General features: G+C 42.9%; 1 protein-coding gene across 2 annotated transcripts in view; it reads left to right on the top strand.

The window, feature by feature from the left end:
• Positions 1-14,754, top strand: part of dntt (deoxynucleotidyltransferase, terminal) — a 101,013-nt gene that overhangs the window by 2,649 nt on the left and 83,610 nt on the right. For both annotated transcript variants that reach the window (XM_080481001.1, XM_080481000.1), the window contains exons 2-3: positions 6,365-6,539; positions 11,286-11,396. In XM_080481001.1, the coding sequence (XP_080337127.1) occupies positions 6,365-6,539; positions 11,286-11,396 (286 nt within the window). The remainder of the gene's footprint in view (positions 1-6,364; positions 6,540-11,285; positions 11,397-14,754) is intronic.

Raw genomic sequence — 14,754 nt, 5'->3', positions numbered from 1 at the left:
CACGCACGCACGCACGCACGCACGCACGCACGCACGCACGCACGCACGCACGCACGCACGCACGCACGCATGCACGCCTTTAGAGAAATCATGTTTTGTCCAGTAGGCTGACTGGCAGGTCTCAATATAATGAAACTCTCGCTTTTTGAGCTCTGGGTGTTGTTTCTGTAACGAAGAAGCTTTGGGAGACGTTTGTTGAAGTCGATCAAATAAGTGTCTCTTGCAAACAGATACACTAACAATCACATGGCAATCTTGGCAGTGGAACATGGCAGCTCATATAGTAGAGATCGGTTGGCCTTCAGATTGAAACAATCAATATTATTAGTGCGAGGCAACAACTGTGGGCCAAACTTTGAAGATGAAAGGCTGTCCCCCTACTGGTCAGAGTAGTGTAGTTCATGCTATCATTACTTCTATGTTATTCAATGCTTTGATTCAGAACATGCAACATAAAGTGGAGGCCCAATCGGATTAGAGGAATGCAGAAGACAAAGAAGGGTACAGATGGCACACAAAACTGAACTTAAACTGCCTTATGACTAATTTCCTTTGGACTATTTGTGTGAATGCAGCATTGGCACACTGGTGTTGAGCCGTGTTTATTATTTTTTTCTTTTCATGTGTGTTTTCCAGGAGTCTCTCACTCTTCAGTTCCCACCCAGTGGATTTCCTTGTGCTGCCTGTTTGACTTTGTCCACTATAATGCAGCGACGCTTCAAAGATCTTGACTTCCCTGTTACTCTGTACTTTTCCATCCAGTCTTTGTCTGATCCCCTCCAGTGTCTGGTTCTCCTGGCTCCCCCTGGTGTGTGTTCTTGATTTGATTAGCCTCGCCCCTGATTGTTCCAGCTGTGTCTTGTTTACCTGTCCTATGAGCGCCTGTCTCACCTTGTCTTGTCGTCGGTCCATCTGTCGTTCTTTCTATTGATCTTCCAGTAAGTCTTGCTTTTCTCACAGTCTTTTCACCGCCATCTGTCCCTGCGTTTGGTTGTTATTTTGTTTTGGATCTAGACTCTGTTTTCGATCTTTGCGTGAGATTTGTTTTTGATTCGGGATCTAGATTTAAGAAGGCTCTTTTGTTTATCCAGGTGTCTGTGTTTGTGTCGATTTCCTATGAGGCTGACAAATGTCTCTGGAGATCCTCCATACGATAGTTTTTATTCTGTCCTGCTGAGTCCAAACTATATCTTTTGTTTGAGCCTGTAGAGACACGGACACCAGTTGTAACTCCTGTTTGGTGAAAGAAAACAAGTACTTGGCAGTAAATCTGTTTTTTTTTTATATCTCTTTTGAATAAATTGGTATGTAACTGTGATATTAGAGATGATGACCAAAATCGGAGTCTTGCTCCGACACTGCTGTATCACATTCAACTTATCAGAATAATGAATCTCTGGATTTATCCACACAGCCTAAACAAAATATGTCACAAAAATTATAAAAAGCTTTCACAATAACATTTTAGATATATGATGTAAAATATTGCTCCTAAAAAAAAAACACATTTTACAAATAAATATGTTTTAAATATTTTACGTAAAATGTAAAAGTGTGCAAAAATGAAATACAGTCACTCATATCTGTACACATAACATGTGTGAACCTTATTGTTGTTTTAGCAAAAATAGCAACATGAAATCTGCCCTCCCATAGCATTAATAGGTTAATTAAAAAAAGAAAAAATTAATATACAAATACTTATACTATATACTACTACTGTACTGATATTTATCTAGTGACAAACAGTGCAGGTTAAAGGTCAGGAAGATTGCGAGTGAGCCCACACAGCCCAGCCACAGACTGCTCTCTCTGCTGCCAGCAGGGCGGCGTTACCGACGCCTGAAGGCAAACACAGAGAGAACGAGGAAGAGGAGGAGCTTCCTCCCTCAAGCTATCCGGCTGCTGAACATGGAACAATAGACTCTCTACTTTCGATTATGTCCACAGGCCTTTGTTCATACGCAGTCACAATAAAAATACATTGAGTATTTAGACCATTTGAAAATCCTGAAAGTCCTGAATGGACTGAAAAGTGACGTCTCAGACATCCAACTTTAGAAGCAAGAAGAAAAACTCACTTTTGAGTGGAAATTTGAATATTCATGATAAATAAGCACCAATTTGCACATTTTTGAGAACTTTGTGAATTATTTATTTGTTGGTTAGTTCACTTTATCAGGACAACATGGGTGTGGTTTCATCAGCTGCAACAGGGACGACACAGCTTCTAATCTGGCTCTGATTTTGAGTTCCATGCTGGAAATCGGAGTGTTGCAGAGAAACAGCCCATTTCCAATGCAGAGAGAGGACTTGATGGTTAAAGCTGATAGAAATGATAAAGAAAATACTTTTTTACAGGCCTTAAAGTGGATGGATGTTTAGAATGTTAAATAAAATGAAATAAATAAAAATCAGACAGAAATGAGGAATAAAATCATTCAAATTAATTCGCTAAAAGGGCTCAGAGTAACAAGATATATATACCAATTATGACATTGTGCAGGAATCTTTGCTGCAGAACAACCCTGATCCACTGAGGCATTGAGGACTCTTCTAGTCCAAACTTTTTCTACCAGCACACGCTTATTGAAATATCAACATTTCAAGGGTTTCCACCATCCAGACATACATATACACACACTCACCTATGCCTGTCCTGCATGTCTTTTTACCAAATACAAATGACAATCAATCTGATCAAATCACAAAATCACAAAATGCATCTAATTTTTACAATGTGCCATGTGAATGTTCAGCTTTCAGTGCTTACAAGATTTGTTCCAAAAAATGGCCTCTCTGTGTTAAAATAGCTTTTAAAAAGCAAGCGGCTCTCTGAAAGAGAGAAAAAACATGGCATGCTGTAAAACAGTTGATCAGAGCTCATCTCCTCACACAGCAAAAAAAAAAACGATGATGACTTTGACAGGTACGATTTTTAATGAAGTTGATTGTAACGTTGGTTATCACAAAGTTGTAATGCCTCAGTGCCTCTTTGGGACCCGCTGCTATAGAACGCTGAATGTGGCTTTGGTATCTCGCATCAAGATGTGAGCAGTGCATCATTTCAGCCCTGAAAGATGTGAGGCGTTATGTAATCTTCAAAATTGACAAATTCTTGTGCTTGCCCAACTTTGGAGAAAAATGTCTAATGTATGCTGGCCACTGATCCAGAGAAACTTAATGTTATTCAACTTGTCAGTGGTCATGATGTTATGCCTGATGTTCTCACCAATTAGATTTAAATGAGAAGACCAAGTTTCACGAAGGTAAAGGACCGACTTCAAGTTCTGAAGGTCTTCTAACTTTCTACCCGTCATGAGTTCAGATGAAGCCTTCTGGTTAAAATTCTTAACCACTTTAAAGTGTCTCCTGCTGCAAAGTGAAGGAATTGGATTTATCTTGACCAGATTGACTGAGAATCCTCATGGACGTAAAATCCTGGACGCTCCTGCCATGCCTTGAATTGTTTGATTGAAAGGTCTCATTAACTGGATCGACCTAAAAAAACCCTCTCCTGCCTCAGCCTTGGCAAAGACTGCATGGTTGCAAAATTGAGCTTTTGTAATGCAGCTGGGATCTCAATATTGCAGCCATGCTTTAGCCGTTCGGGGATCGACAGGGTAAACAACAATCACCGCAGACCCTCAGTGCCTCTCTCTACAGTTTGATAGCTGAAGTCACTCAACTGGTGCCTCCTTCATCTCCGCTGAGACGCTCAAAGCAGACTTTTTATCACGTCCCTCCTCTGCTCTGCTTCCTGTCACTGCGTCTAACTACCGTACCCAATCAGGCCGCCCAGCCGTGCATAATTACCCTCAGCATGCCCCTCCTCTTCCCTGCCCGGTGGGAGTCAATCAGTGGAAAGACTCCTTAAGGAAGGTCCCAGCAGTGCTCAGGCTGAGGCCTAATTGGCCAAATCGCAGGAAAAACGAAGCCTCTATTTGCTCCCAGCATGGCCACTGATAGTCCATGGCTTGAAAGAATCCTCCTAAGCATGAAGACATTGGCAGTGAGGAACAATGAGACATCTAAGGAAAACAACCATTATCTCCAAATGCTGTTGCCGGAGCACAGTCACAGAGATTTGGCTGATGAATCCTTTCTAAAGTCATGAGGGGTTGAGTTGCTATGTTGGAACAAGGCTGAAGATCATAAGGGAGGGGAATAAAAAAAAAAAACAACAACTCTCTCTTGGAGCAATGTTTACCTAGATATAATCTTTCCCTGAAATTTTTGGAAGCTTATCTTAATGTGTGAGCGGCACAGAATTCAAAACGGCAGGCTGACATGCAAATGAGCAAGAAAGTGAGCCCAGCACCAGATTGTACTTCCCAGAATAAGTGAGACTCGGAGCCCAAACACAAGGACGGGCTAAAGTCAATGGGCTTTGATATGGAGAACTCTCTCGAGCCGTCTCTCTCTCTTGCCCTGTTCCTGTCAGTGATACCCTCCTTTCCCTTCCAAAAGTGAAAACCAACAGGCTGATCAAAGGCCGACTGTGTCCAGAACAGATTTTCACAGCATGGCAGCATTTCCTCTGTTTGACTTTTTCAGCTGCTCATCTTCATGTAGACGCTCATGATAATTGCAAGCACTAAAAAGAATAAGGCAGGCATTACGATCATCAAATAACTTAAATAACTAAATCCTAAAGGCCTCATCAAATGAAGAATAAATTGCTCATTTTTTTTATCTTGTGTCTACAGGCTATTTGTTATCTCCTGAGCTGTGACAAATAATTGTCGAAAGGTTATTATTAGAATATTTTCACATCAAATTTTCTCCTTTTCTCTTATCATAAAACATGTCAAGTGTCTGATTATTTGTTCAGTGCTTGAGGGCCTTCACTAAATCCACTGCCAACAGAAATATTAAGTCAAACTTCATGCCCCTCCCCTCCCCTCCCTTCCCCTCCCCGTGGGATGGATTGTGGAGCTTCGGCCAAAACATCACAGTGAAGCCAAACCGACTCTTATGAGCATACAAAGCAGGAGCCTTCAAAATAAAATGTCGGGTCTGATCTCGATTCAAGAAATTCTGGTATTATATTTCCTAATTGTTTATTTTTTTCAATAAACTAACACCAATAACAAACAGAAGAGGCTACAATATGGTTCAGGGGATCATTTGAAAAAAATACTAAGGAATTTGTGTTCCTGTGCGTTTTGGCATTAAAGTTTTATGTTTACATGGGAATGTGTTGAAAACAGTGTTTGCTGAAATCCACGTAGTTTTCATGTAGGGCCACTAGCGGGTGCTGTTGATTGTTTTTGTAATGAAACCGCATACACATACACACAGAGAACTATATCCTGTAAACATTAACAATGGGAGTACACGGACAGTCGTACAGACGGACGACCACGTTGAATCGTTTTTATGGGTCACTCAACTATAAATCTTCCAAGTACCAGGAGAATATGGACTGAGAGTCATGACACTCTGGAGGCCACGACTCTCGTCATTGTCCATCTACTCGTACATGTGCAGAAGAACGGCCATGGTGCACATGCTCAGTAGCAGGGTTGCAGGCGAGTTGCATTTTCCTGCATTTACACAGAGACGGTGTCGGAATCGTTCTGGAAAAAAGTTTGACCTCGGTTGCTGCTCATGCATTTTCGGCACCATCACCCAAAACATCCCAAAAATGTTCTGATTTCACTTGAAATTTTTTTTGTGTGTAAACAAGGTCTCAGTTTGGCTTCAAGCAGTAACAGTAGTCGGAGACAATCAGAGACGTTAGTGTCTGATCGCAAGAGGATGGGGAATTTCATATCTAGTCTTTTGCAGGTTAAGTTGTCAACAAACTGTGAAGCCTGAGACGCTTTTCTGAGCACTTGGAGTTCATGAGTTCACAGAAAGTCTCTAAGTGTTGGTTAATTGACTTAAACTAAATCCAGACTCTTTAAACTAGACGCAGACTATTTGAGCTGCCCATGATCCCAACATGAAACATTATTCTTTGAACCAGTCCTCTTTAAACGCATATATGATTGATAGATGAAGATATGATGATGAAGAGTCTGAATGTAGTTTAAAGGGTTGGGGTATTGTTGATAATCCAAGTGTTACAAACAATCCAATTGCTGGTTTGAGGAGTCAAGATCTTTTTGACATGATCTGGTCTCCTTTATTTTAGATTAAAAAGTTTAAAAAGTTAAAATCCCTTTTGGGTCTTTTTGTATTTTGATGTAATTTTAAAGATTACAAGGTTTAGTTTTAGAACAATACCAGACCCGTGTGAAGAGTAAAAGGTCTACTTTCTAAATCCAGGACTGAGAGAATATGCCTGGACATAATGAAGATAACACTATTATGTTTGAAAGAGTCCTTGACCGCTCTTCTTCTCTCTTGTCCGCAGTGATGAGGTCACTCACGTGGTGTCAGAAGATTGCCAGGCTTCGTCTCTTTGGACGTGGCTGAGAGGGCACGACGTGAAGAATCTACCCACGATGCACCTGCTGGGCATCAGCTGGTTCACTGACAGCATGAGAGAGGGAAAACCTGTTGCTGTGGAGACCAGACACCTCATTGAGGTGCGTGTGTGTGTGTGTGTGTGTGTTTGTGTTTTTGTGTGTGTGTCCCTATGTGCCTTCAGAAATATCCCTACAGATAAAGGGTCAGCACTAGATGGCACTACAGCCAAACACAGACTCTGAAGAAACAGTTATTTAACACTTTTTATGAATTTACAGGGAAGGAGTCCTCAGTACATTCTGCTGCTTGCCATGCATATCGCCTCTGTTTTTTTTTTTTTCTTTCTCCTTCTGTACATTTATAATGCCAGCCCTCCCCCCGACAGGTGGCTCTTAAAAAGAGGACACATCTAACTCTTCCTTTCTCTGTCTCTGCTCATCGCAGCACACTTCACCTCGCTGATAGCGAGAGAAACATCCTCCATATTGCGTGGGAGTGTCAAATGAACCCATCAGCTGGATGTCAGGGCTCTGAGCGGCCCACTAACAGAGACGCATACACATGCTCGCAGACGCTCACATATTTCCCCCCCCGTGAACGGTGCAACCAGGGCTTTCCGACATATGGATCTAAAATAAAGAAATATGTTGCCTTCCTTTTCCTTCGACAACATAGAAAAAAAAAGAAAATCCCTCTGGTTTGCCAGAGTGTATCGACGTTTCCTCCGAACAGCCTGGGACTGGATTCGCGGTCACAAGGAAAATTCCCTTCTCACCTTCCACGCACACAAAAAAAATAATTGCATCTGCCTTGCGACTTCTTGTTGGCTGCATCATTAGCGGAGAGGGTTAATGATGCCATGCTGACATTCATCGACCCGTCTCCCCCGGTAACCGCAAGCCCACTTCTGTGCTTGTTTTGTGACGCGGCCCCTCACCGACGCCGACGAGGTAACGCGAGAGTGGCATTTATGTGCGCGCCGCTTCCAGTAGATTGTTTTTTTTATGAGTGATAAATCCATTTAAGGAGCTACCATGTAGAGCGAAAAGATTCCCGAAACGGGTTTACTTCTTGGGCACATTTGCCTGCGGGCGTTTCATGATAGTCTGGTGATGCAATGTGTTTTACCATCATAAATATTCTACAGCAAGTCAGGGAGGAATTTTAAGTATTAAACCTAATGTAATATTTTCCATTAGTTCTTGGGTTGCAGACAGCCTGTTCAGCCCGTTTAAGTGGGGATGTGGCAAGATGTAAGAATAGCATGTGCTAAAGGAGCCAAAGAGGAACTGATTGCCGGGGATTTGGGTTGTGAAAATGCGCCTGCTTTTAACTCGAAGAGTCTGGGAGTCCACTGGAGAATTGGTGGTTATTGAGTGGGTGAGAGGGGGCAAGAAGATTCCCCTCGGGATGTGGGGACCTTAGTGACCTTTGCCCTGCTTGGTGGCCCGAGAGGATTTCATTAACTCACTTGTGTGCACTCGTTGGCCTACGTGAGAGGCATTAATGTGGATGGGGGGACAGTGCAGGAGTGAGTGAGGTCTTTCCTCCCTGCAGATGTGTTGAAAGTGCGTCCGATATAGTCGTGATCTCAGCTCCACTGAAAAGCACCGTTGAGATGAAGATCTATTATGGACGGGCGACCTGGCAAAGGGAGACCCACACCTAAACCTAAACCTGGCCCTCTGATTCAATACAAGATGTCATGGCAACAAAAGGTATAAGTGGAGTTTTAAACTAATATTTCTTTTACTTGAAGACACATTTTTAAAGCACAAGGTCATGCAATATATCTCTGTTAAACTGTTTCACCCAATTTAGGGTTAGAGTCGGCTTAAATTGATCCTCGCTGACAATTGGAAAATGTGGGGCACACCACTTACATCCACGATCAATTTCCCCGTGACGAATCAACATCAAACGCATATTTAAACTCTGCACAGAAAAGTCCCCCCTCCCCCAGCCTGGGGTGAAACCAAGGGAAGTTTAGCAGTGTGGTCAGCCGTGTGGTTGTGGAGTGCTAACCATTACAACTCTGGAATTAAAACTAGATTTCCGACGGCTAATTGTACCAATGTTATGTCGTAAATTGAAACTAATAACTGAAGCTTGTTGCTTTTGTCTTGCATAAAAACAATTATGGAGCCACTGTGTCTCTCTGCTTCATGAAGACTGTTTAGCATTATTGGGAGCTTTTGTCATAACAGTTACTCTTGACTTAGAACTTTGGTTCATGACTAAATGAAAGATTGAGGATAAAAAGCTGAAGGACTGACTTTGCTCTAAAGATTGGCGGGCCTGAGGAGAGGCCAGGAGAGACAAAGGGACAGTTTACACCGCAACAATTTGAAGTGAAAATACAATTTGAGCGTCAGTTAACACGACAGCGGTGCTACTACTACTGCACATGAGCACCAAGGCTGTAGTAAAAAGATCTTATGCACATATGTAAGTAGATGAACAATAACAAACATGGCGGCTTCCAGAGTGTCATGACTCCCAGGCTGTATTCTAGTTTTATCGTCCATATTGGTTGTGTTGTAACTGAGAGTAACCCACAGTGGCACTCAATTCATCGTCTGTCCACACGAATCTCGGTGTACTATAGATTGAAAATGTTTATAGTATATAGGTCTTGTGTGCCAGTTCAACCAACAGCATCAATTCACGGCCTTGACGTGCTAACTACATGACAGACATCACTTTCAAAATGTTGTGTGAATGTGAAACCTTTCAGAAATGAAAATGCAAAAATTATGCATTTTCACTGAAAACTTATAAATTGGGCTTCAAGGTAGAGCTGCTGCTACTCTGCATTGAGAAATGGCTTTCACCTAATGTAGGCTACTTATTGGAAGATAACCTGGACAAGACCCAGGAGAGATTATAATATCAGTTGGTCTGGAGAGCAACTTGTGATCCCCCCAGAGGAGCTGGAGGATGCTGCCAGGGACAGACATGTTTGGGCTTCTTTGCTCTCCATGTTTCCACTGCAATATTCTGTGGATGAAATGGGACAAGGCTGGGCTTGCTATTGAACTGTACTCCTTTTTTTCACAGGAGGAAAGGCGTCTCATCATTCCAATCACGTTTGTGGTTTCATTACAAACAGCACCCACTAGTGGCCCAACATGAAAACTGAACTGTTTCTGTAGTTTCCGTGGAGATGGAGGTCTTTTTCAAAACGCGAAACCAAAAAACTGTGTGTTCCACTCGTGTAAACGGGTCCCAAGTCGTAACTGTAATCAAGTGGTAATTTTAAATGACTTGCAGAACTTTTTTTTTTTAATTGAAGAGTGTTTGGAACTTGAAATCTCTTTGTGACTGATTTCACGATCCAAACGTGGAGTACGAAAAGCCATCTTGGCTAATTGCTTCAAACTTTTGGTACATTAAATAGCAACTGCATGGACAAGTGAAGCGACACACAAGCAAAGGTTGGAAAGGGAGTTGGGCGCGAGATCAGCCTGAGAGCTTCCACATGGTTATAATAACTGGGCCCAGATGGGGGGGAAATCAACCTCTGCATGCTGATGCACAGACAGTTTGTCTCTGTGGGCCAACAATCCCATATTGGATTAAATAAACGCCAGACGAGGTGGAAAAGTGCTGGAGAAGCCAGCCCACACTTCACCGCCTGTTGTATTCAGATGGAACACAGTTAGGGAGTTTCTAAGGCAGTCGCACTCTTTGATTGGCAGAAAAATTGTGCCGTGAAATGTATTCAAAGTTATTCCATTTCTTTTCTTTTTTTTTTTTGTTGGGAGAACAGAAAAGGCTCCTGGCAGAGAATAAATGATGAACATTTTTTTTGACTCCCTCACTGATTGATTCAGCCCAGCAGTGTGAGAGGTACTAGCTCTTTTCATTATCTTTTTTTGAGGCACCTCTGTTCCTCTCGCCGCTCCGGTCCCAGTCAACACTGCGTCGCGGCAATCTCTCCATCTTCCTCATCCTCCTCTTCTCCCTCCCTCCCTCCCACCCTCTCCGGATCGCTCTCCCACCCCAATCCATGGGTAATTTTATGGACACAATGTTCCCTTTTGTGATGTCTAATTGTCTGCGAGAATATTAATATTACATTGGTAATCCTTTTGACACATATATTACACATGGGGAACCATTTCTTCATAGAATGAAAAGGCAATTTACAGGAGGCAAATTGGATGATGGCAAGCAGATTTGTAATGCCACGGGTTAGCTAGCGTAATGGATTTGGATGCCACCAGACTGTGAGATGAGTGTCATTAGCCTGTTGCCCTGGAGACGCACAGTCATGAAAATAACTTCTCCGAGGCAAACAGCGACATTTTTAAGTAATTCAATTTGAACTCTTTGCTTTGTCCTCGTCTGGGATAGCCTGTCAACAATTCAGGATCAAATGATAGTCTGATAGTCAGCGCTGTCGCCTCCCGGCGGGAAGAATCCCAGGTCCATTCGGGGTTCAGGGACGTTCTGTGGAGTCTGCATGTTCTCCCATTGTCTTACTGACATTGTCAAAGACGTGTGTTTTAAATAGGGTTGTTTTTAAAGGATGAGAGAAAGCACAAGTATTAACCTTTAGCCGCTCGCCGATACCGAGTGCTGATACAAGTACTTAATGACTTTTTTATTTATTTAGAAAAAATAAATCGTGTGGTCGTAGAACCCAAATATAAAATTTGACCCACAGAACTTCTGTTTGACACTCTGCTTTAAATTCTTAATGTCATGTACACCCTTTAATCACACACTAGGATTGAAATTCTTCTGAATACATATTTGTATTGGTTGGATAGAACATGTTTTGAAGATGGATGGTTACTACGGTTGGACATGACTGTGTTCACATGTGTTCATTATTCTTTTATTATTTCTGTTCGCAGGACACTTTGCCGAAGTTGGCAGAAAGTACGTCACCCGCTCCTGTGCTCACGGTTTCTCAATACGCCTGCAAGAGACGAACCACCACAACAAACAACAACAAGATTTTCACGGTAAGAAACCGCCACTTGAAAACAACCGCACAGTGAGGAAAAAAAAAGAAAGAAAGAGCATCACTCCCTCTAATCTGTTCTGCACTAATTGGACGGGCTGGCTCACTTCACTCACCGGCACTCTGACACAACTCTTCCCCGAAATACATTAACCTGCAAATGAGCAGCATCTGCAGCTGCAGCACATCGGAGGCCCAACAGCTGACATGTGCGTGATCCCTGGCGCGGGGAAGGGTTTGGCGCGGACACGCCCCGGGGCGCCGCGAGCGCCACGCCAAGATGGCCAACGGACGTGACACTCCTTGCAAGCGATGATGGATCCATCCCCACTCTGCCATCTGGTTGGGCTGGAGGGGGGGGGGGGTTATGGTGCCATTTTAGAAGGGTTAGCCTCAGCACCCCGCTTCCCGGAATGGCAATCCAGGTAATTGGCTAAGGTGTTGATGAGCGTGAAAGAAAGAGAAAATGATGCTGCACTGGTACCGTCAATTAAGATGCAGGTGCAGAGTGAGTGCAAAAACAAACCCGTTGCCAACTTACATCCAATATATTTTCCAAACCAGCGTGCTGCTGAGGTTTGAAAAGAAAAAGAAGAAGCTTATAGCCGCGGATTTTGTAGTGGATAAGATAAGATATACAGTGGAATTGACAGGTCTCATGGAGTTTACAGGAAATTAAGCTCTGCGACATTTTCTCTTTTTAAAAGAGCGATCTCTAGTAAACAATCTCTAGTAAACTATGATGGACTTTCATTTGATATTGTGTAATGATTTCACACCAAATATGTTGTATAGTGCCGCTGCGCCCTAAAGAATCATTCAGTGTGTCTCCAAAGAGGAACAGGAAGTGAACGATGAAGACGCTTCATGCCTCACTTACTTTTTTGTGAATGTCTTGGAAACACTGTCTTGATGCTATTTTTGTCCATGAATGTGAATTTAGGCATCCTGGGATGTGCAACATTGCCGCGACTTGTGTGTGTGTGTGTGTGTGTGTGTGTGTGTGCGTGCGTGCGTGCGTGCGTGCGTGTGTGTGTGTGTGTGTGTGTGTGTGTGTGTGTGCGTGCGTGCGTGCGTGCGTGCGTGCGTGCGTGCGTGCGTGCGTGCGTGCGTGCGTGTGTGTGTGTGTAGGAGCATGGAGACGTGCTGTTGAGGTGAGACCTATTAAGCGCAGCTTACGAGGGGTTTTGCAATGCATCTGCTTTATAATGACTCTTTTTAGTTCCTGGTGACTCTAAATGTTCGTAATAGATAGCAAACACGTGTGCAGGTATTCACTCACGTGCACACACACACACACACACACACACACACACACACACACACACACACACACACACACACACACACACACACACACACACACACACACACACACACACACACACACACACACACACACACACACACACACACACACACACACACGTGTTTGTCCACACACGGGAGCCGGTACAGATGTCCCCCCCCCCCAAACACACACACACGTACGTCTCACCTGGGAAGGACTGCTGCTCAATTTCTTATCCCCCCGCTTCTTTCCACGGCATTAACTCCATAATTAGCAATCCCACTCAATTTCCCTATCCCCATGATTAACTCATTATCTCCACATAAAGCCACATCGGAGACTTTCTGATTAGAGTGAAAGGTTGTGGGTCGCTGCGGACCCGAGACAGCCTTGCTCAGGCAACACTTCACTGAGGCAGGCAAAATGCAATTACTCTAACCATCTGAGATAGACAGGAGGATAGAAAGTGTTGCTTCACCCTTTGACTGAACAGAAAGTCCTTGTTTCGGAGTTAAATAAAAGCCGCCAGCCAATAGACACGTGATATGATGCTGTAGTGTGGCAGTGCTAATGAGCTTAAAGATCCACTATGTTGGAGCAATGCTTGAGCTGTGCCGCTCAGGTATATTTGATTATAGCAAAGTAATGATGTAATCCCTGTGAATCCATATGACACAAGCTTTTGAGGGGACCAGGAGTCTTTAAAATGTCCAAGTCTTAGCTTGGACATTTATGAAGGTCCTTATTTGAGCTTCTGTTTCTTTAAAGATTGGCAATCATCTCCACTTTAATTTAGTCATCTACTTTAGGCAAAGCATGACTGAAATGAACAAAAAAGCAGGTCTTCCAAACAAAAACTCATTAGTTTATGTAAATATGGCTTCTGACAATGGAAAGTATTTGGGTGGCTGAGACTTTAGAGATGCAGTTTTTCTTCCAAGTCCTGTACAAAGCAGGTCAGATACTTTTAAGTTGACCACAAACTCAGGAACATTTACACAAAGTTTTTTAGGTTTCTGTACACCACTTGCTGCATGCCAAAGTTGCTGAACGCCAACAATACCAGCACTTCTACCACCACGAAAAAGTTATGGCTGCTGATCCATCGTAAAACAAACAGGAAACCGAACTGTATGGCTGTAAACAAGATTTGCCCGTCCATCTACTTTCTATATTGCTTTGTTTAACTTCGGGTCACGGTGGGCTGGAACGGATCCCAGCTGATCCCAGTGAAGCACGTTACAACGGCTTCATTCCTCAGACCATAAGACCCTTCAACTGCAATATAAGTCTGCTCTCACGTCTTGAGGATGATGCAATAATCCAGTGCAGTAATTATAAATCCAGTGAAATAGCTATCATCCTTTATCCGTGCTTTAAGTGTGTGTTGTTATACTTTTACTGTTTTTTTTTTTTCAACACTTTTTAAAAAGCCTAGTTCCAGCCTTGTTCAGAAAACCCCAAATGTATTTAGACAATCGGAAGAAACGAGAGATGTTTTCAACCAGGGAGTCATCAGTTGTCCAATCATATGTATTTCAGCACTTTTAAACTCTGCAGGAATCCTTCCAGGCTCATTGATCACCACTTTGAAACACCCGGTCTTTTCCTTTGTGCGGCTGGATGTGAGAGAGCTTCGGCTCATTGTCCTGCTCAAACCCCCTCACCTCAGGTCTTACTGTGATTAACACGTCCCTTCCTAAGATGTCTTGGTTATCTTCCGTCTTCATCAATCCTTTGTTAGATTCAGTGCATTCAGAACCAGAGGCAGAACATCCCCACCGCGGTGTACCACCCCCATGTTTCACTGCATTTATTTGGAGATCTATACACAAACTGATGTGCTACAGTCACTACATTCTGTTCGTCTTCTTCGACCTTGGCCCATAAAGTTCAGCTTTTTTATTGTTTGGTGTATGATTATTGGTTTTCTCATGTCCTACACAGTGTTTTTAGCCTCTCGTTGAGACCAAGTTAATGGTAACATTAAGCCTTTGGGATTGTGTTTTTGATAAAACAGCTTTTTTGTATAAAAAAAAAAAAAGTGTAAAATAACCATTCAATGGTT

The sequence above is a fragment of the Lipophrys pholis genome (assembly GCF_963383615.2).
Source record: "Lipophrys pholis genome assembly, chromosome: 15".
Lineage (NCBI taxonomy): Eukaryota > Metazoa > Chordata > Actinopteri > Blenniiformes > Blenniidae > Lipophrys > Lipophrys pholis.
This window is presented reverse-complemented; position numbering and strand designations above follow the sequence as displayed.